At 42.8% G+C, this 22,578-nt stretch overlaps 1 protein-coding gene across 16 annotated transcripts in view; it reads right to left on the bottom strand.

Moving 5' to 3' along the window:
- The window catches only part of ARMC9 (armadillo repeat containing 9), a 172,353-nt gene that overhangs the window by 131,044 nt on the left and 18,731 nt on the right, over positions 1-22,578 (bottom strand). For 13 of the 16 annotated variants that reach the window (XM_009444540.5, XM_054680182.2, XM_016950685.4 and 10 more), the window contains exons 6-9: positions 16,896-16,988; positions 12,938-12,962; positions 10,008-10,165; positions 5,382-5,480 (exon numbers count right to left, since the gene is read on the bottom strand). In XM_009444540.5, the coding sequence (XP_009442815.3) occupies positions 5,382-5,480; positions 10,008-10,165; positions 12,938-12,962; positions 16,896-16,988 (375 nt within the window). The remainder of the gene's footprint in view (positions 1-5,381; positions 5,481-10,007; positions 10,166-12,937; positions 12,963-16,895; positions 16,989-22,578) is intronic. The other 3 variants (XM_016950689.3, XM_024355132.3, XM_054680185.1) reach the window with 1 other exon arrangement.

The following is a 22,578-nucleotide window of genomic DNA, read 5'->3' as shown; positions in this document are numbered from 1 at the left end:
CCATGGGTGAAACCCCGACAGCAGACTGTCATCCAGGAACAGCCTAGCGCTGCGTTCCCTGCAAACGAACACACCCGTGTGACTTGCGTAATCTTAGAAAACAAAAAACTCAGCCTCTTGTGCCCTGAGGGATAACTTTCTCCCTTACTTCTTATCACTAAGTTGATGATAATATAAAATCTGATTTCTCCCATATCCCAGCAAGCCACAGGCTCTGATAAGGTAAGGACTACAGAAAGACAAATGGGTGGGAGCAGCAATACGCGGAGTCAAACTAAAAAGGCCACCTGGGACAGCTCTCGCCTCAAAGAAATGAATCCCGTCCTTATAAACCCTCTGGGAGTGCCTAGACACCTGTGCCAGCTTCGATAACACGGGCAGCTTTCTGAACACAGCTACCTGGGTGTGAACTAGGTGAGGGCAGAACCACACTTCTTTCCTCTTGTGGTGTTTCTACCGTGAGCTGCTCTGTCAGTGGGAGACTTCCTCTCCAGAGAGGCGGTGACTAACAGGACTTGTGAGGCTGGGGGCAGACCTGGGCATCACTGCCCTGCCTGTCCTCTTCTGCTTTGGGCAGAGCCCACCAGAGACGACGTGTCAACTCCGCTCCTCCGTGCCGCCCTCATGGTGGCCACAGCAATGGCAGCGGGCTAGGCTTGGCCAGAGCTGTCCAGGGCTGTGCAAGAATGCTTCCGTAATTCCCAGGCACGAGAGTAGGACCCCACCTGCCTGCAAGCAAAATCCACATTCTCAGCCAGGTGTGGTGGCTCACACCTGCAATCCCAGCATTTTGGGAGGCCAAAGTGGGAGGACTGCTTGAGCCCAGGAGTTTGAGATCAGCCTGGGCAACATAGTGAGACCTCATCTCTACAAAAATAAAAAATAAAAATTAGCTGGGCATGGTGGTGCAGGCCCATAGTCCCAGCTACTCAGGAAGCTGAGGTGGGAGGACCACTTGATCCCAGGAGGTCAAGGCAGCAGAGGCCCCTGATCATGCCAATGCACTCCAGCCTGGGTAACAGAGCGAGACCCTGTCTCAAAAAAAAAAAAAAAAAGATCCACATTCTCCAATATAAGCTTTGTCAGTACCAACAGTGATATTTTCAGCTCCTTTTTCCTTTACTCTTTTGTCCTATTTTTCAACCAGTTCAGAACTCAGGGGGAAAGAAGGGCTCGATTTAATGGGCCCTTTTGAATTTTTAACAGTGAGTAAGTTGGTAGAAGCCCAGATTCTTGTTAACTGCCAGATATAAAAACCAGTATCAAGTGTACCAAACTTTATAGACATCAACGGTTTTGTGAAAGGACCCAGCCCAAGCTCCTTTACAGTATGTAATTAGCAGTAACACTCAAGCTCAACAGAGCACCTGACGGCGAGCTGACCCAAGACCGCTCTATGAAGGATGCTGATCTGTGCCACGTACTTATTTTGAAATTGATGGCCTTCTGTTGGGCCCTAGAGTAGAATTTATCCCTTTAAAAAAATCAGCAAAAAAGCAAGCAATCTTCTTCTCCTTCCAAATCCTAAATCCTATCAGTCCAGTCACTGGACATTGCATCTAAACTGTTTCTTAATTTCCTTCTTCACACATTGTAAATCTGAACTGGAGACACATATCATAAATCAACTTTATATATGCATGTCTAGTCAACAACAATACTCTTTTATACTTTGACAATGACCCCCCATCCACTTTTTATCATCTTGTTAAAGAAATCGGCTAGAAACAGTAAAAGGCTTTTGCAGCTTTTATTGCGTGTTCCTAAGCCAATGATTCAGTAGAAGGAGAATAGTTATCACTAAGCTAAACATAACTCATCCTCCCTCCCCTGGTTTCCAGTGGTTAGACAAAGTCTGTATTTTGCTGCTAACATAACAGTCGGGGTGGTAGGACTGTCTCCTGACAGATGGTATTGATAACTTCTCGTGGGATAACCAGCTGTGTTGTACCCCTGCTCCCTTTTAAACCGTGCTTAATAACATGTCATCAGTTTTTTCTTTCTTTTGAGACAGGCTCTCACTGTCACCCAGGCTGGAGTGCAGTGGTGCGATCTCCTCTTGCGGTAGCCTCAACCTCCTGGGCTCAAGTGATCCTCCCACCTCAGGCTCCTGAGTAGCTGGGGCTACAGCCACGCACCACCAAGCCCAGCTAATTTTTTTTTTTTTTTTTTTTTTTTTTGAGACGGAGTCTTGCTCTGTCACCCAGGCTGGAGTGCAGTGGTGTGATCTCAGCTCACTGCAAGCTCCGCCTCCCGGGTTCATGCCATTCTCCTGCCTCAGCCTCCCAAGTAGCTGGGACTACAGGCGCCCGCAACCATGCCCAGCTAATTTTTTTGTATTTTTAGTAGAGACAGGGTTTCACCATGTTAGCCAGGATGGTCTCAATCTCCTGACCTTGTCATCTGCCCGCCTCGGCCTCCCAAAGTGCTGGGATTACAGGCGTGAGCCACCACGCCTGGCCTAATTTTTGTATTTTTTGTGGAGATGGGTTTTCACCATGTTGCCCAGACTGGCCTCGAACTCCTGGGCTCAAGCAATCTGCCTGCCTTGGACTACCAGTGTTGGGATTACAGGTGTGCGCCACCATGCCCGACCAACATCAGTTTTAAATAAACTGGATACATCACTCCTCCTATAGAAGATGGGAATGTAAGGATGGCTGGTATATATAAGATATAATGGGATTTTATAAACTGAACCTAGAAAACACTAAGTCTTTGATGAATTAACAAATAAATGGGAAGGAGGAAGAAAGGAGTGCTCCTAGTAGACAGACCCTGTCATGCTAATTGCTATGAGAAAGCCACAGTTTTCGGTAAGCACACTCTGCTTCCTAACTGTCTGAATGTTAACTGGACAGTGGACAGAGGGTCAGCCATATTCTCGGGGATGTGGCTTCAAGTCCTTCTTCTGAGGGGCTCATGAGGAGGTTACTTTTCTAAGACTTGCATATCCAATGGTGACTTTACTGACCTTTTAAAAATGGCTGATTCTCTAAGATTTTGGCACACTAAAATCACTGTGGCCATGTCCCAAAGACTCCGCTTCTACCATCTGTCTGTCCACGTGTGTGGAACAGCTGACAGCCAGCCATTCTGAGATATTTGTTAGGCTGAGAGGAAGTGGTCAAGGCCGCCTGCTCTTCAGCACATGACTACGTGCCTTCTATGAAGATCCATACAAACTGCTGACCCAAGAGATTATCCCGGGTCTTAGCACCGGGAATAACTGTGTGAAGCAGTTGTCTGACCATCCAGTTTAAAAAAAAAAAAAAAAAAAAAGCATTTAAACTTGTTTTTAAATTACATAAGTAACACACCTACTTGGAAGAAGCCTGAAGGGTAGAAAAGTTTAGCAGCACTGAAATGGTCTATTTCAGCCACATGTGGCGGACTTGTGGGTGTTTGTTTTATTGTCATGGTTCCTAGCCTGCATATGCAGCACATATGTTGTTTTGGATGCAGGAAATATTACATAATAAAAGTTATGTAACTGCCCTCTCCTGCTTTATAAGCACTGGGAATCATGTAACTGCTCCTGTTTCCCTTTTTGCACAGACTACTGGAAAGCTCAGAGCCCAGTCTGCAGCCTGCCTCTCCGGAGAGGCAACTCACAGCATGCATTTTTTGTACCAGCCTTAGCCCTTGCTTACTTTTATTTTTTCCACCCTTATTTTCCCTTAACCACAACTGCTTTACTTATTTTTATTTTCTACCTTCTCGTTTCTCATATTTATGTTTTCTCATATTATAATAAACTTCTTCAAATCTACTTGAGAATTAGGTAGGGTATAAATTTTCTTTTAAATACTAAAAAAAAGGCTTCTGTTTATTAAGACTCTAATATTATATTAATGTGCAAACCCTCACTTAAAAGCTGTGGCTCTGACCCACAGGGGTGTCTCAGGATCACACAGGAGCCTCATTCCAAATCTATACAGCTGGCTTCACAGGGCTTCACCCACGCAGCCTGTGAATGGGGCAGCAGGTTGGTGTGAGCTCCTGGCCCGTGGGTTCCTGTACTTTGAAGACTTTGAGAGACAATGGTGTCTCTCCTGGTTAAGAATGCCTGCCTCAAAACCATGGGCCTTCAGGTGTGCTAGTCTAAGGAGGTCACACGATCACCGATGTCATATTTGGCCTAGGTGATTCAGGGATGCATAACCCGAATCTAATTATAAGGAAATATCAAACACAAAAGGAGAAATGTTCTATTTTTTTTTTTTGAGACTAAGTCTTGCTCTTGTCCCCCAGGCTGGAGTGCAATGGCACAATCTCAGCTCACTGCAACCTCTGCCTCCCAGGTTCAAGCGATTCTCCTGCCTCAGCCTCCCAAGTAGCTGGGACTACAGGTGCCCACCACCACGCTTGGCTAATTTTTGTATTTTTAGTAGAGATGGGGTTTCACCATGTTGGCCAGGCTGGTCTGGAACTCCTGACCTCGTGATCCACCCGCCTTGGCCTCCCAAAGTGCTGGGATTACAGGTGTGAGCCACCGCGCCCAGCAAAATGTTCTATTTTTTTTTAAGGGGGAAAATTATATTCTTCTAACATGTTAATGTCATGTAACTCAAAGAAAGGCTGAGGAAATGTTCAAGATTAGAAGAGGCTAAGAGCTGTGCCAACTCAATGTGACAACTGACCCTAGATGACCAGAGGACGGGAAATGCAGTGAAGGACATTATTGACTCAACTACCAAAATTAGAAAATGGACGGTAGATAAGAAGGCTGTATCAATGTTAAATTTACTGAAGTTGGTAACTGTATAGTTATATGAGAGAATATTCCTAACCTTAAGAAATACACACTGAAGTATTTAGGAGTAAAGAGTCATAATATATATAATTTATCCTCAAATAGTTCAGAAAACAGATTTTGTGCATATGTGTGCATGTTCACTTGTGTGTAGAGACACAACAAAGGAAGGGGCCAATGCTAGCAGCGGGTGACTCTGGGTAAAGGGTATACCAATGTCCTTTGTGCTACTTTTGCAGTTTTGCAATTATTCCAAGTAAAAAGTTAGGGGAAAAAAAAGTGTCCCTGCTTTAGACCACACAATTTCCACTATGGCAGTGCTTTTAAAAAAGGAGAATAAAGTTTCCATCCACTCCCACTGATCCCCAACCCTGGGAGCCCCCACTGAGTGGCTGCAACTGGTAGGCAGAACACGCCTCTCTCCTCACCCTCCCTAGGAGGCCAGCTTTCAGCTGTACCCTCTTCAAAAACAGATTTATTTTCCTTCTAGGAGTTTCTAGACTTCAAAAGCCAGCTTAAATGCAGCCTCTTGCATGTTATTTTTTCATGCTATTTTTAAAGTTACATTCTTTTTAAATTTGGGGGGATAGACCACGGGCACCCTGCCCTGAGCGCAGAGCCTCACCGTCCCAGGCCTCGTGAAGTCCACACTATGCGCCAGGCTCTGCCGCATCTGGTTACTGAATAGGCGGACACAGACGCTCTGGAGGTACTCAGGAGTGATCTGCAAGGAGGACACAAAGACATCTGGTGATGGCATGAAACTCACTGAGGGACACCTGAGGCACGCTGGCAATTATTAGAGTGGTCTCTCAACAGCTTTCTGTAAGGCATGATGATGAGGTATGTAAGCCAGAAAAATAATCATTTGCTTTAACATCAGAGCTCTTGGGAGGAGTGAAAGCACCAGCCCTGACAGAACAAGGTGCTAACACACTGCAGGTGTGCTCATGAGACATCAGACTGCAAATTAACTGACTCCACTTCAGCTATCTCCACTGTCATGTAGAATAAACAGATCCTAAACCACTTTGGTAAATTCATGTAACAAAGTCACTGGACAACCATAATGTGGGGGAAAGAGAGCCAAGCTTCAAATCTGAAGATCAGGGCTCAAGTCCTGGACTCGAGAAGACCAACAGCTCTGCCTCTCGCTTTCCACACCTTTATTGTAACAGCCACAGTGAGCAGGTAAATGAGGTCACAGATATGCCTAGCACATGACAGGTGGCTTGGCCAGTGCTTGCTGAATGAGTGATGGAAACGCTTTTAATCAACTATCCAGTGCTCGACAACGTGCGGCTGAGCTGCTGTCGCCATCAACGCTGCTGGATCCTGCATTCTCCTTTAGCATCTCTTGTGCCTCTCTCACCAGCTACGAGAATTCAGGATTGACATACAACATCGAAAGTGGTCATCTTGGAGTTTTTTTCATCCATTTTCTTTTTAAAAAAATAATGTATGCTCATTTCAATGTACAAGTACCACAACCTCTCCTGAATCCCACCCTTCCCCCACAAACAAATCCCTGCGGATAATGACTATTAAAAAGTGTACACCCTTCCACACTTTTTTCTAGGCATGATAATTGAAAATAGTCTCCTCTTCCGCAGCTTCATGATTCCACCTGGGGGAACTTCCACATGGCAGTAGAAGCGGCTGCTCTCCCACCCCTTGCTCATCCACTTGCATGGGAGGAAGGCCATCCCCCAGGACTGCGTGGGAAGCAGGGCTACTCCACCCCTGGGGAGCTGGAAAGGGCTGGGCCCTTCTCTCTCCTCCTGGGCCTCCTGCCTATCTGCTAGAAACTTCTGGTCTGCTTCAGCCACATAAAAGGCTCTGTCCATCCTGTGGCAGAGGTCTGTCACCCTTTGTTACATAGCTACATGTGAAGTGACTCAGAGAAAAAGGAACCCCATCCCAGGGCTAGACCTCCTATATTATCCTGAGTCTGTTCCTTCTGAATTCCTATAGTAAATTTCTATAGTATTAAAATTTCAACATTCATTTTTCAGGCCTGGCATAGTGGCTCATGCCTGTAATCCCAGCACTTTGGGAGACTGAGGCAGGCGGATCACTTGAGCTCAGGAGTTTGAGACTTGCCTGGGTAACATAGTGAAATACCATCTCTAATAAAAATAAAATAAAAATTAGCCAGGCATGGTGGCACAGACCTGTAGTCCTAGCTACTCAGAAGGCTGAGGTGAAAGAATGGCTTGAGCCTGGGAGGTCGAGGCTGCAGTGAGCTGAGATTGCACCACTGCACTCCAGCTAGACAACAGAGTGAGACCCTGTCTCAAACAAACGAACAAAAAAACATACCTTTTTCATCTTGTATTTTTAACCTTTCTTTCTATACTTATTCCTTCCCTACAACTAGAAACGTGTTCACATATATTTCATATTAAAAACATACCTTTCCCATCTTCTACCCTAGATTTTCTTCTTCTTCTTTTTCACCCTAGATCCTTATCTATCAATCACCCTCTCAACAGCTTCTCTTTACAGCCAAGGTCCTTGAAAGAACCGCTTGCATTTACTGTCTCAACCCACCTTCAACTTTCAATACAATGTGACCAACTTTCCACCTGCGTTCCTCCATGGAAACTTGTGTGGCAAAGCTCACAACCAGTGAACTTCTAAGTGTCAAAAACACTGGATACTTTTCAGGTCTCTTCTTCTGGAGTTTTCTGTGGCTTTTGAGACTTTGGATCAAACCCTCAGTTCTGAAACTGTTTCCTCCTTTAACTTCTGAAACTGCTAGCAGAACCATTTCTCTAACAAGCCAATCTGATCATGTCACTTTCTTGCTTAAAACAGGAGAATGAGGAAAGAAAATGGATGACTGACCAAAAAAAAAAAAAAAATATATATATATATATATATAGCCAAGAACAATACATGAAAATATACTCAGCCTCATACATAATTAAAGAAATCTAAATTAAAATATGCAGAATGCCAAGTTTTACTTACCAAACTGACAAAGATTTCAAAGTTTAGTCCTATTTGGTGTTGCCGTGTGTGGAGAAATAGGTACTCTCATGCACTATTGGGGGAGTAGACATTGTTGATATTTTAAGATGAATAATTTAGCAACCTCTATCAAAATGCTCATGCCCATACCTTTGCCCTAGCAATTCCACTTTTAGAATTTTATCAAGATGTACAGTATACACAAGGATGTTCACTGCAACATTTTTTTGTTATAGCAAACAAAAAAACAAAAAATCTAAATGTTCATCAGCAGAGATCTGATAATGAATGATTCACCCTTATAATGCAATTGTGTATAAGAATTAAAAAGAATGAGGTGGATCTGGTCATATGGAAAGATCTCCAAGATATGTCGAAAGAGAAATAGCAAGTTTCAGAAGAGTAACGCATCATATGATCCCAACTAAGGGTACAAATGCTGTACGCATGTGTGTACACACACACACACACACACACACGCATACGCAGAGAAATGTTCTAAAATAATACACAAGACAATGTCAGTCTTGAACATCAATAAGGAAATGAATCTACAGCATTGTGGTGAAGGAGCTTTTGCTCCTTACTACACGCTTCTCTGAAGTGTTTCAATCTTTTACCAAAACAACGCGGTTCTTTTACATTAGAAAGGCTAGTAAAGAGTCCAGCTTTCCTCCTCTGACCCATCTTTTTTTAAATTAAATTAAATTTATTTATTTGAGACACAGTTTCACGCTGTTGCCCAGGCTGGAGTGCAATCTTGGCTCACTGCAACCTCTGCCAGCCGGGTTCAAGAGATCCTCCCGCCTCAGCCTCCCGAGTAGCTGGGATTACAGATGTGCTCCACGACACCTGGCAAATTTCTGTATTTTTAGTAGAGACGGGGTTTCGCCATGTTGGCCGGGGCTCTGGTCTTGAACTCCTGACCTCAGATGATCTGCCCACCTCAGCCTCCCAAAGTGCTGAGATTACAGGTGTGAGACACCATGCCTGGCTAATTTTATTTTTAATTGTATATTTTTAGTGACAGAGGTCTCACCATATTGCCCAGAGTAGTTTCAAACTTCTGGCCTCAAGTGATCCTCCCGCCTTAGCCTTCCAAAGTGCTGGGATTACAGGCGTGAGCCACTGTGCCTGGCCTGAATTATTTTTTATAACTGCAGTGTGAATCTATAGTTACTTCAATTTTTAAAAAATCTGTATGTCCACAAATAGATTTTATTGTACTTTATAAAGAGTCAGGAATGAGATAAAGATGCCCATGATGACATTATTCAACAATATCCCATAGGCCATAGCCAATGTACTAAGAAAAAAAAGTTAAGATAAATTTTAAAAGCAAAACACAAATATTATTTGATGTAACATGACTGTCAATCTAGAACACAGAAGAATAAATCAAAACACCCAAGATTAATGGGATTCAGAAAGGTAGCTGGATACGAAACCAATATTAGAAAATCAGTGGCTTCCCTATATGACGGCAGGGCACGTGCCCCTCATTTTTTTGCTAGCACATATTTTTCTGTTGCCAGACAATTTATCCTTTGCTAATATTAATAAGGTAGAGGCTGGGTGCGATGGCTCACACCTGCAATCCCCAGGACTTTGGGACGCCAAGGTGGGAGGATCACTTGAGCCCAGGTGTTCAAAATCAGCCTAGGCAACAAAGCAAGACCCCGTCTCAATATTTGAAAAATATATTTTTTAAAAAGGGCCAGGCGCAGTGGCTCACACTTGTAATACCAGCACTTTGGGAGGCCAAGGCTGGCGGATCACCTGAGCTCAGGAGTTCGAGACCAGCCTGACCAACATGGAGAAACCCCGTTTCTACTAAAAATGCAAAATTAGCTGGGTGTGGTGGCACATGCCTGTAATCCCAGCTACTCGGGAGGCTGAGGCAAGAGAATCACTTGAATCTGGGAGGCGGAGGTTGCAGTGAGCCGAGATCACACCATTGCACTCCAACCTGGGCAACAAGAGCAAAACTCCGTCTCAAAAACAAACAAACAAAAAAGAATAAAGTAGAGAAATAAAGATATAGCAGATAGTATGTTAAGAAAAATGGGTAAAACACTGCAAGCAGCTTGATAAAAACAGTAAAAAATATCAGCTTTATCTCCTTCATGCATGTTGGCTTTTGGAAATAGAGCAGCAGGCGCCACTGGCTTGGAATGGAGAGAGGCAGGCTCCATCTGCCATATCAACATAGTCCATGCCTATAAGCCTTCTTCATTGCCAAACAGACATACACACAATTGGGGATCTTCCTTACCATCTTGCCGCTGACTGTGGCCTCTAGAGAATCCACCAGCTCTGCTGTGACTCCAATGAGATTGTGGTAGTCGGCCTGGATCTTATTGTACCGTTTGAGGTATGTCATTGACCTACGTTCAGCTTCAACCAGCTGCTGGTGGAGCTGCTGCAAGATTTCTAGGAAGACAGTTAAAACAAACAACATCAATAAAAATCCACAATATGAAAAATAATTGTATTCTTCTCAAAGAACTACCATACTTATTGCCAGAATGTTTTCTTGTAACAATAAACTGGACACTATTTGTGTTTCACACTTACTTCTATTTTATGCCACATTTATTTACATAGTGCTTTGTAACCACACTGACTTAAAATTTCCTTTTCAGGAAGTTCAACTCAATCCTCACTGGGCTTCCTAAGAAAATCTATTCCCTTGACTGAACCTCATGCAATTTCTTTTAGTTCTTCTAGGTCTAAGAAAATAAACATGTCTAGGGCTGGTGGTGGCTCACGCCTGTAATCCCAACACTTTGGGAGGCCGAGGCGGGCAGATCACTTGAGGCCAGGAGTTGGAGACCAGCCTGGGCAACATGGTAAAACCCCATCTCTACTAAAAAAATACAAAAATTTGCCAGGCATGGTGGTGCTCGCCTATAATCCCAGCTACTCAGGAGGCTGAGGCACAAGAATCGCTTGAACCTGGGAGGCAGCAGTTGCAGTGAGCCAAGATCGCGCCACTGTCCTCCAGCCTGGGCAACTGGGCAACAGAGTGAGACTCTGTCTCAAAAAAAAAGAAAAGAATGTTTTATTCTATACTGAGCTCATAAAATGCCTGAATCAAACCTGTGTCTTTTTCTCTGTTTTTGTATTATGAAGTTGTCTGGGGGACAATTCATATCTGCAGGACACTTCTTTATTTTAAATAAAACTTTGGGCTGCTTGACTCCTGCTAGGAAAAACAAGAATCCAGGAGAAGAGATTCCATCATTCTGCCAGTTTGATAAAGCATAAAACCACTCCCACCAGGCCTTAGAGCAAGCAGCTTAGAAGGCTCTAGGATTCTTTGCTTGGAATCCCCCCGTAATTTCCTTTCTCTGAAGGTGAGGGGGCCTTAGGAATTCACTTGCAAGAAACAGAATGCAGCAGAAATGACTGACTTACTTCAGAGGCTGGGTTAGAAAAAGTGATACAGCTTCCCCCTGGCTCTCTCTGGGGACATTCACCCTTGGAAACCAGGCAACATGCCTGGAGGAAGCCCAGACCACAAGGCCACGCAGGTGTTCTCGTCAAGGGCCTCTGCTGAGACCCCACGTGACAGCCAGCACCGACCACCACTCTGCGTGTGAGTGCCTTGGAGTTGGCCCCAGGCCGCTCCACCTGACTGCACCTGAGAGACACGCTGAGGGAGAACAGCTTAACTGAGCCCACAGCTCCCAGACCATGCAGGCTCATCATCACCATTATAAGTGAATGTCATTGTTTTGTGCCACCAAGTCGGGATGGTCTGTCAGGCAGCAATGGAACAGTGGGCTGAGGTGTATTTCCAGGAGCTGCAGGGCAAGATCCAAAGTCCCAGTCCAGTTGAAGATGCCAGCTGTGTTGGATGTGAGCAAACTGGCCCGGGACGCACCGTGGCCAAGGCCTGGGCCTAGGCTAGCACTGAGAGAGCGGGCCTGCAGAGCTGAGGATGCAGGCTGGGAGTCTTCCTCCACATACTGTACTGGGGGTAGGGCAACCTTGGGGAGCTGCAAGACTCAGGGTGCTCCTGCGACCCTTGGAGCAGTCCAGGTTGATCCCATGGGGCCGTATCTGTAGCCCTGCTCCTCCATGAAGGGCCAGCAGGGCCTGTCCCCTCTGAGCGACAGAAGGGTCAGCATGGCTGGCAGAACCAGTCACACACTTAGAACGGCTGAGCTGGGGATGCTTGAGGCTACCAAGAGCAAAACCAAGCATCCGAAGCCTTCTCAAAGGCTGACGCTGCCAAAGCCATCTTGAGTGACAAACCCAAACCCAAGCTCTCCCTGAGGGTGACAAACCCCATTGCTTATCTGCCAACTCCCTGGTGAGCAAACAGCTAAATAATTTACTAATTAATGCTTCCTTTCTTTAAAAAGAGTTTCACTCCCTAAAAAGAAACAGGAAAAAGCAATGGCAGGAAGTTCTGAAATCCTCTCTGGCATGACTCTGCTTTGAAAGGGCAAATGTGCTGGCGCATGGAACAAGATCTCCTGTAGTCACACTCCACCTACTGGGAACTGAGGCTTATGCCATCAATACTCACCAGAGGGATGACATGCATCACAGGCCCTTTCCAGCATCATCATTTAAGCAGCTGTCAAAATGTAGTATCAAAGGCAAAACTGAGGTACAGTGCCCCAACTGGGGCCACCAACTTCATATTAACTACACTTTTTCTCACCTTACTCAAAAGTGAACAGTTCTGGTAAAAATGATTGACCATGGAAAAATAACACTTTATGCTACAAACTGAAGACTGGAATTCCTACTTTGGAATGGAAAATGCTTGATAAGAATGGGTACTCCGTATGTCTTCGAAGACCCCTGTTGACTAGTTCAAGGTAAAAGTTAAATATTAAAATAATTAAAATAAATTAAATTAAAAGAACTCTATCCTTACCCATGCTGCCCTACACCTTCTAGGGAAAATGTGCTGCTGCTGCAGTTACCTCCCTTTGGGATATTATTGGATTCTCTTCATTTCTCCAAGGCTTAGCTACCTGACATGCAAGACGAAGCTAACAATACCAGCCCTCCCGAAAATGGGCCTCAAGGAACTGCAGGTCACTATGACTGCAAAGCCTTTCATAAATATTTAGACTCTTAAAGCCAAAATCATGAATTCTCTCCATCTTTGCACCGATCTTACTACTTCAAACCTGAACTGGCAAAGTTGTTTTTAGACAAATTTAAATCTAGATGATTTACCTTTGTTACTTTGTCCATTCTCCTTCTGGGATGAAAAAGAAGTTCAGGAAAACGGGCATTTAGGGAACGGTACTTGGGGTATCGGACATCCTGTGGCCAATGTGAGAAAGCACCTCAGCATGGTGAAACAGAATTCTCGGAGCCGGGAGGGCCAGCTCCAACTGTTGCTGTAAATAGCTAAGCAACTTCTCCATACTGGCCTGACTCACTCCCAAACAAGTCCTCTTCTCCCCATCTCAATTATCACTGTCTGAATTCAAGTCTTGCACTATTTCAACAGCCTCCTATCCCCTTCCTATCCCCTTCCAAAGGCCTTCCCCACTGCTACCAAGCCAACTAAAAATGCAAATCTGATTTTGTACATAATTCAACTCTAACTTCAATTCAAAGCTTTATCCTAAGGAAATCGATATTGAGGTGAAAACAGCATAGCACAGTGTTGCTAAGACCATGGACTCTGGAGCCAGACTGCGTGGGTTCAAATCTCAGTTCCCACACGTCTGGCTGCATGACTGAAGACAGTTACTTAACATGTTTCTTTTCCCTTAATTTGTCTTAAACTTTTCCTTAGTATTTTGGTAATAGCTTTATTCACGTACTGTATAATTCACCTATTTAAAGTGTACCTTTCAGGCCAGTGTGGTGGCTCACGCCTGTAATCCCAGCAATTTGGGAGGCCGAGGTGGGTGGATTACCTGAGATCAGGAGTTTGAGACCAGCCTGGCCAACATGGCGAAACCCTGTCTCTGCTAAAAATGCAAAAATCAGCCAGGTATGGTAGCGGGTGCCTGTAATCCCAGTTACTTGGGAGGCTGAGGCAGGAGAATCACTTGAACCTGGGAGGCGGAGGTTGCAGTGAGCCAAGATCACGCCATTTCACTCCAGCATGGGTGACAAGAGTAAAATTCTGACTCAATCAATCAATCAATCATCAATCAATGTGTACATTTCAATGGTTTTCAGTATTTTCAGAGTTATGCAACCATCACTACAATCAATTTTAGAACATTTTCATCATCCTCCAAAAGAAACCCTGTACTCACTGGCAGTTACTCCCATTTTCCCTGCTTTCCCCAGCCCCTGGCAACCACTAATATACTTTCTGTCTCTCCAGATTTGCCTCTTTTGGACATTTTATGAATAGAGTCATATAATACCTGGTCCCTGCCACTGGCTTCTTTCAGTTAGCATAATGCTTTCAAGGATCATTCATGTTACAGCATGAATCAGTGCTTCATTCCTTTTTATGGCTGGATGATATCAAATGATATTCCATCATTTGGATAACACCACAGTTTGTTTATCCATTCATAAGACAATAGACATTTGAGTTGTTTGCATTTTTTTGGCTATTATGAATAATGTTACTATGAACATTTGTGTACAGGTTGTTTTGTGGACGTATGTATGTTTCATTTCTCTTGGGTATATAGCTCTTGGGTGTACAGCGAGGACCAATTCCTGGGTCATGTGGTAACTCTACGTTTAAACCTCTGGGGGAACTTAACCTGCTTTTGAAGGCTATTTAATGATATGGGAAGATGTTCTCTTCCTTTGATAAAAATGCATAGAAATATACACACACATACATGTACCTACCTTTCTTACAATTTGGGTGTATGTCTGTATTAAATACCTTTCTGTACTTTCCAAATTTTCTATAAGGAATATAGTTGATTTTATAATCAGGAAGTAAAAAGTTATTTTTTGCAAATACAACTGTTATTCTCTTACTTAAAATGCTTCAAAGGCTCCTTATTCCTTATAGGACTTGGCATAAACCTTTATGACCTAGGCCCTGCCTAGTCTCTGAGCTTGTCTATGTCAATACTCTGCTCCAGTAATATTAAATTATTTCAGTTTCCCAGGCACTGTCTCAGTGCCTTTGCACAGGCTGTTCCCTCTACCTGTAATTCCCATCCCTCCTCTGTTTGCCTCACAGACTCCTATTTTATTGTTCAAAGCTCCAGTTTGGCTAAGAGAATTACATCTTGGCCTTTTCTTTATATCCCTAAATCCTAGAACAATATTTGACTCATAGTAGAAGCTTAATGTATTGAACTGAACTACAAGTATTTTCATGTAACAAGGAAAATATCAGAATGTTATTTACAGTTACCTGCTATATTTCAGCATATGCTTCAAAGCATGTGGAACAGGATGAAAGGTGACAAGTACTTAAAAATTCTAATGCCAACGGCTAACAGTTATCAAGCACTTACTATATACTGGACTGTTTCATACAAGTTATATGTATTAACTCAATCTTCATACTCTTCCTATAAAATAGGTACTATGATCTTTTTTTATTCTTATTTTTTTGAGACAGGGTCTCACTATGTTGCCCAGGCTGAAGTTCAATGGCAGAATACACAGCTCAATGCAGCCTCAACTTCCTGGGCTCAGGTGATTCGCCCACCTGTCTCCCCCAGATAGCTGGGACTATAGTCATATGGATGCTACCACGCTCAGCTAACTTTTTGTACTTTTTGCAGAGATGGGGTTTCGCCATGTTGCCCACTCTGGGCTCAAACTCCTGGGCTCAAGTGATCCTCCCGCCTTAGCCTCCCAAAGTGCTGGGATTACAGGCATGAGCCACGGGGCCCAGTCAGGTACTGTTTTGAGTATACTAATATATTTTTAATATAACTAATATAATTTACCATGTAAATCATTTTGATTAGATTCTTAACATATTGGCACCCATAATTATTAAGCCGAGCTACTCTGGGCACACTGCCTATGGGGTAGCCCTGTTCCACAAGGAGCAGTATCAAAAAAAAAAAAAATTAAGCTGAGAAATGCTTTTTTAAAGCATGTTCAAATAATTATAAGTCAAGTTGGAAAAGTTCTAGTTTCATTGAAAATCACTGTATATGGAACTCTAGGAAGAAAAAGGTTTGGATATGCGAACATCGAGGTATGTAGGTAAAGAGAAGAATTTAAACAAAAGTCTTAAGGCTTTTGTATATAAAGGCAGAGACGAGAGCTGTAGATCAGTCCGTTTGGCTCAGGCCAGGCTAAGGAATTTGAATACAGGCAACAGGGAAGGCTTAGGAAGCTCAAGTAGAAATGTGGCATGGAATCCTAGTGACAAATAAAACCTCAATTAGGTCAAGAAAGTCAAATGCTTTGGAGTTAGAAAGGAAGCAGAAGGTATTACGCGGCAAAGTAGCCTAAATTTTTCATGAAATTAAACAAAACGGTGACCAATTTTACCATTCAAAACATTATGTTCTTGTTATGAAATAACTTTGGATACATTTTTATTCCAAATAAAAGGAGATACTTGTCTTTAAAAACTAATAACCTTTGGGAAATTAGTCTTCCATGGGTTGGGTGACCTAATGTTCTGCTCTTCCTGAAACAGGCTCTATTTACACCTGTCACCCTGGTACTTTGTCCAGTTAGTGTCCCTTTTTACTTTCAAAAGTGTCCCAGTTTGAACTGGACTGTGGTGATACCGCACAGCTCTGTACGTTTGCCAAAAAGCATTAAATTGTACACTTACCATGGGTAGATTTTATGGTATGTAAATTTACACCTCAATAAAGTTATTTAAAAAGAAATCCCAATTCGAATGAGAAGTTAGATGGTCACCCGATCCATATGCCATGGCCTGAAGGGCTTAAAAGTGGTTAAGTGACATTCTGCAAAGGGACAATTATCCCAAGGAATTCTTTTACAAGACAAACTTTCTTTTCTACCAAGACAACTTCTAGTCACGTGACATCAAAATAAGACCTAGCCAAAAAGAAAGTCTCAGAGATCCAATGATATAGAAGTTGATCTCTATAGGCCCTGCCACTAATGATTCATTGACCTTGTAAATATGAAAGCAACACTATTAATTATCCCGATTTAATGAGGCAACCTAAATAAACCTAAGCCAGCGTGCAACTCTAAATAAAATCTGCTCTAAAACCATAGGTGGTCTCTATTTGCTTCAAAAGGATACATATATTGTTAAAAGCTTTGGCGTGTTGCTGGCTTTAGATATTAAAGCTAGAAACTTTTCCAACTTCAACTTTAACTCTGGAGTCCAGGAATCCTAAAGAAAAAAGGGAACAAAAATACAAACATTAGATTACTAAGTACCAATAGCATCATCAAGTTGAGGTCATTAGGCTAAAAAACCCTGCACAGTGATTGAAACCAAAAGCAAAATGCCAGTGACGTGAGGCTGTGAAAAACAGGTTTTAGGACATCTGACCAACTCATTTACAGAAGATTCAAGTGCCCACAGTAGGAAGAAAAAATAGAGTTCTTTCATAAACAGGGAAAAAATAACCCTGAACATGATTTGAGTATTTCATGTGATTTAAACACAGTCGTGACAAGGAACCTTATTAGGCTGCATACCAAAAATAGTTCAGTACAGTCTAGGCACGCACAGCACTGGGAGGCGTAACATAAACAATTATCACTAAGTTACTGAGAGTCTCCCCAAGAAAGGGACTCATTTCCACAAACCTCGTCTAGATAAGAAAAAAGGACAGAAGCTATTTTCTGCCACAAATACCCCACCATGTCAAGAATTATGATATAGTCTTAGCATGATTTGTCCTTTAAAAACAAATTATTTATCTCAAATAATGCTCATCAAGAAGAAAAAATTAATGACTTAAGAAAAAACATAACAAGTAACAATCTTTGTCTCAGGACAATTTTCCTTATACTCTTTATACAGAAATATCTTCCACCCAAACCAAGAAGTTCCACAAAAATGCAGCGAAGCCACTAAAACTTCATACCCACCATCCTCTTGGATGCTGCCCCATGGCCCTCAGACCTTTCCATCCTTCCCCACTGTCTCTGCCTCTCCAGCTCTGTACCCTCCTCCATGCCTCCCACCCCCACCCAATCATTCTAGCCAGTATGTCATCTGATTTCTAGAAAAAAATACTGCCAGATGAGCAGAAAGTTCTTTTTTTTTTTTTTTTTTTTTGAGACAGAGTCTTGCTTTGTCACCCAGGCTGGAGTGCAGTGGCTCGATCTATGCTCACTACAACCACCGCCTCCCAGGTTCAAGCAACTCTCCTGCCTCAGCCTCTTGAGTAGCTGGGTCGAGGGTCACCAAGCCTGGCTAAGTTTTGTAATTTTTTTTTTTTGGTAGAGACGGGGTTTCACCATGTTGGCCAGGCTGGTCTCGAACTCCTGACCTCAAGTGATCTACCTGCCTTGGCCTTCCAAAGTGCTGGGATTACAGGCGTGAGCCACCATGCCTGACCAGAGAGTTCTTATATTTTTAAAAAATTGTGTAATTCCCTGATACTGCATGATAACTTTGTTTATAAGGTGTGTGTTATTATGGATTGAATTGTGTTCCCTCAAAATACATGCTGAAGTCCTAACCCCTGGTACCTCAGAACATGAGGTCATTGGGAATGGGGTCATTGCAGATGTAATTGAAGTTAAGATAAGGTCACACTGGAGTAGGGTGTGTCCTTAATCCAATATGACCTTAATCTAATATGTCCTTACAAGAAGAAGAAAATTCAGACACAGACACAGAAGGAAGACGGCCATGGGACAATGTAGACAGAGACTGGAATGATGCTGCCACAGTCACAGAACACCTGTGGCTACAAGAAGCTGGGAGGGGAAAGGAAGGATCCTCCCCTAGGATTCAGGGACAGCACAGCCCTGCCAACACCTTGATTTCAGATTTGCAGCCTCCAGAACTGCAAGACAACGAATGCCTGCTGTCTTAAGGCATCTGGCCTGTGGTACTTTGCTAGGGCAGCCCTAGGGAAATCACCCAGGTGCTACAACTCAAGGTGGTCTACGCTCAACCACACAGAGAAGAATCTCAGGAAAGGACTGCTACGTCTCAAAAAACAAACAAAACAAAATGCTTGGGACATACAGACTTCCAGTTAGATTGCTCTGTTGTTGATTACTATTTTGTATTACCAACAAATATGTGTTTTCAATGTAATTACTTACTTTATGATGCTCTGCTAATGACAGGGATGAGACTGAAATAAAGCCTCTTTGGACATGAGTCACCTATTTTTTTCTTGACCATTCTTATTTTTTCTGTGCTTTCAACTCTGAGAATAAGAACATTTCCAAGCTGGGCGTGGTGGGTCGATTTGTTAAATGAACAGGAGGTCAGAGACAGGAGGAAAATTAGAGCTAGGAAGCCAAGGAATTTTTTTTTTTTTTTTTTTTGAGATGGAGTCTCGCTCTGTTGCCTAGGCTGGAGCGCAGTGGTGTGATCTCGGCTCGCTCCAACCTCCGCCTCCCGGGTTCAAGAGATTTTCCTGCCTCAGCCTCCGGAGTAGCTGGGATTACAGGCATTAGCCACCATGCCCAGCTAATTTTTGTATTTTTAGTAGAGACAGGGTTTCACCATGTTGGCCAGGCTGGTCTGGAACTCCTGATCTCAGGTGATCCGCCCACCTTGGCCTCCCAAAGTGCTAGGATTTGAGGTGTAAGCCACTGCACCTGGCCTAAAGTTTTAATATGTTAAAGAAATAAAAGACAGGAAGGAATGAGAGACTATAAAAATGTCCCAGCAATTTCAATAAACAACAAAAAAATAAACTTCTAAAAAAAAAGAGTTAACTGAAATTACAAATTCAATGAAAAGGTTAAAGAACAGACTAAACATAGCTGGAGGGTGAGTTTGTGAACTGGAAGGCAGATGTGAAGAGATCACCCAGAATACAGCCAGAGAGATTAAGAGAAGGAAACATAAGATGTTAAAAGGTATGGGGAGCACAATGATGTGCACGTTCTTAGCACTACTCAGCTGAACCCTCAGAAATGGTCAAAATGGTGGTGGCGCACGCCTATAGTCTAGCTACTCGGGAGGCTGAAGTGGGAGGATCACTTGAGCCCAGGAGGTCAAGGCTGTAGTGAGCTATAATCATGCACTCCAGCCTGGGGGATAGAGTGAGACCCCATCTCTTTAATAATAAAAAAAAAAAGTCAAAATGGTAAATTTTATGTTATGTATATTTTACAATTTTTTTAATGAAAAAAAAGACATGAAGAATATAATAGGTCTAATATACATTTAGTCAGATATCTAGGAGATAATAAAGAGAATGATAATATACAAAGAGATACTAATTGAGAATTTTTCAGAGTTGTTGAAAGACACAAAACTTCACATCCAGGAAACCCAACAAATCTCAAGTAAAAATAGAAATCTATCCCTAGAAACACTGTAGGGAAATGATACAAACCCAGAGGCCAGAGAAAAGAGATTGATCACCTTCAAAGGAACGGCAATTAGACTGACAGCCAACTTCAAAATAGCAGCAATGCGAGCTAGGAAATGATGCAACCTAGCTAGGATTTGTATCTTCAATGTAGTAAGAGACAATAACTGTAAACCTAGTATTCTAATCCTATCTGAGAAAGCAATAAAGACACTGCAGTCAAACAAGAACTGAAAGAAGAGATCTTCAAGGAAAGGGGGTTTTAAAGACATGTACTTAAATAAGAGGAGACGACTATCCCAGATGGAAGGTCTTTAACACAAGATGGAATGATGAACAAAAATACTGGTAGCTATAAGGGAAAATCTACACACACTGATTGCATAAAATAGTAAAACTTCTTAATTTGTACATTTAAAATATATAACTAAGATACTTGACAAAAAAAAAAAGGACATAAATTGTGAAGGGGATGAATGAAGTTAATGCATTCTGAGTTCCTTGAATGTTCTGGAAGAAAATAAAGATTAAATTTAGACTTTATGGCCGGGCGTGATGGCTGATACGTGTAATCCTAGCACTTTGGGAGGCTGAGGCAGGCGGATCACCTGAGGTCAGGAGTTTGAGACCAGCCTGGCCAACATGGTAAAACCCCGTCTCTACTAAAAATACAAAAATTAGCCGGACATGGTGGCGCGTGCCTATAATCCCAGCTACTCAGGAGCCTGAGGCAGGAGAATCGCTTGAACCCGGGAGGTGGAGGTTGCAGTGAGCCAAGATCGAGCCGTTGCACTCCAGCCTGGGTGACAAGAGTGAAACTCCATCTCAAAAAAAAAAAAAAAAACAAAAGACTGACTTTATTATGTATACATACTAAAATATCTGTGATTACCATTAAAAGAACATATGTAGACTAACAAAAGAAAAAAATGGAATAAAATGAATCTCCATGAATATGGAAGGTCATTAAATTCCTTAAACCACCAGAAGCTGAACTCCACCTTGGAACACCAAATCTGAGTGAGTCAAGCTGCCAGCTGCAGCCTCTGCTAGGCCCCATCCCCGATTCTGCCAGCTCTACTGCCACCTGGATCCAAGCTTTATCTATGCCACTATGCCAGAATATTCACGAACAGAATACTTAGGAACAGAAGTCTCACTGTGAGAAAATCTATCATCTCCTTCCAAGAATATTTATTTTTAGAAATTTTTTAATTTAATTTTTAATTTTTTAAAATTTATTTTTATTATTTTCTTTGTTTTAATCCTCGAAGACATCTGAACCCTTCCAAATTTAATCACCTTCTTAACCACTTTTTTCTTCAACCTTCTGGGAGAGGAAGTAGGTAAAACTAAATCTAGAATGATCAAGAAAAAACAGCAAAAATTTCAACTTGGGCTACTCTACAAAAGGCCTGCTTTAATGAAAGCGGTCAACTAAGTAACCTTCAGTTTAGCAGTTACTATTCAGGAGGGATGAAAGTTGTTTTACAGAATTACAACTGAATGGGATGCTGAAATGTACTGGGATTTGGAAGAATTGCATCAGTTGCTGTTGAGTGAGAGTGACCTGGGTGACAGAATGAGACTCTGTCTCCAAAAAACAAACAAACAAGGCACGGTGGCTCACGCCTGTAATCCTAGCACTTTGGGAGGCCGAGGCAGGCGGATCACCTGAGGTCAGGAGTTCAAGACCAGCCTGGCCAACATGGTGAAACCCCATCTCTACTAAAAATACAACAATTAGCCAGGTGTGCTGGTGCGCACCTGTAGCCCCACCTAAACTCAGGAGGCTGAGGCAAGAGAATCGCTTCAACCCAGGAGGCAGAGGTTGCAGTGAGCCGAGATCGCGCCACTATACTCCAGCCTGGGCGACAAAACCAACCAACCAAACAAACAAAACATATGTGTGTTACAATTCATAGAACTATACATCCTGAAAAGTCAATTCTGTGTGTGATAATGTAAAAATTGTTAGGTTGCCATTCGAGCAGGTGAGAATCCTTGCTTTCTGTAATTTTTTTTTTTTTTTTTTGAGACAAGGTCTCACTCTGTTGCCCAGGATGGAGTGCAGTGGCACTCTTGGTTCACTGCAACCTTCACCTCCCGGGTTTGAGCAACTGTTCTGCCTCAGCCTCCTGAGTAGCTGGAATTACACACCCGGCTAATTTTTGTACTTTTAGTAGAGACGGGGTCTCCCCATGTTGGCCAGGCTGGTCTTGAACTCCTGGCCTCAAGTGATGCACCCACCTCGGCCTCCCAAAGTGCTGGGATTACAGGCGTGAGCCACCGTGCTCAGCCAACTTTCTGTAACATTTTAACACTGGTACACATATGCCTAAAAACTACTTTTGTTTGCTTTGATGTATATACAAAGGGAATCACATAGCATGTCCTCTCTTGTATCTGGCTTAAGATTTCATCAATGTGTAATTTAGTTCATTCATTCTCATTGATGTATAGTAT

This window comes from Pan troglodytes, chromosome 13 (assembly GCF_028858775.2).
Source record: "Pan troglodytes isolate AG18354 chromosome 13, NHGRI_mPanTro3-v2.0_pri, whole genome shotgun sequence".
In the NCBI taxonomy this organism is placed as follows: domain Eukaryota; kingdom Metazoa; phylum Chordata; class Mammalia; order Primates; family Hominidae; genus Pan; species Pan troglodytes.
This window is presented reverse-complemented; position numbering and strand designations above follow the sequence as displayed.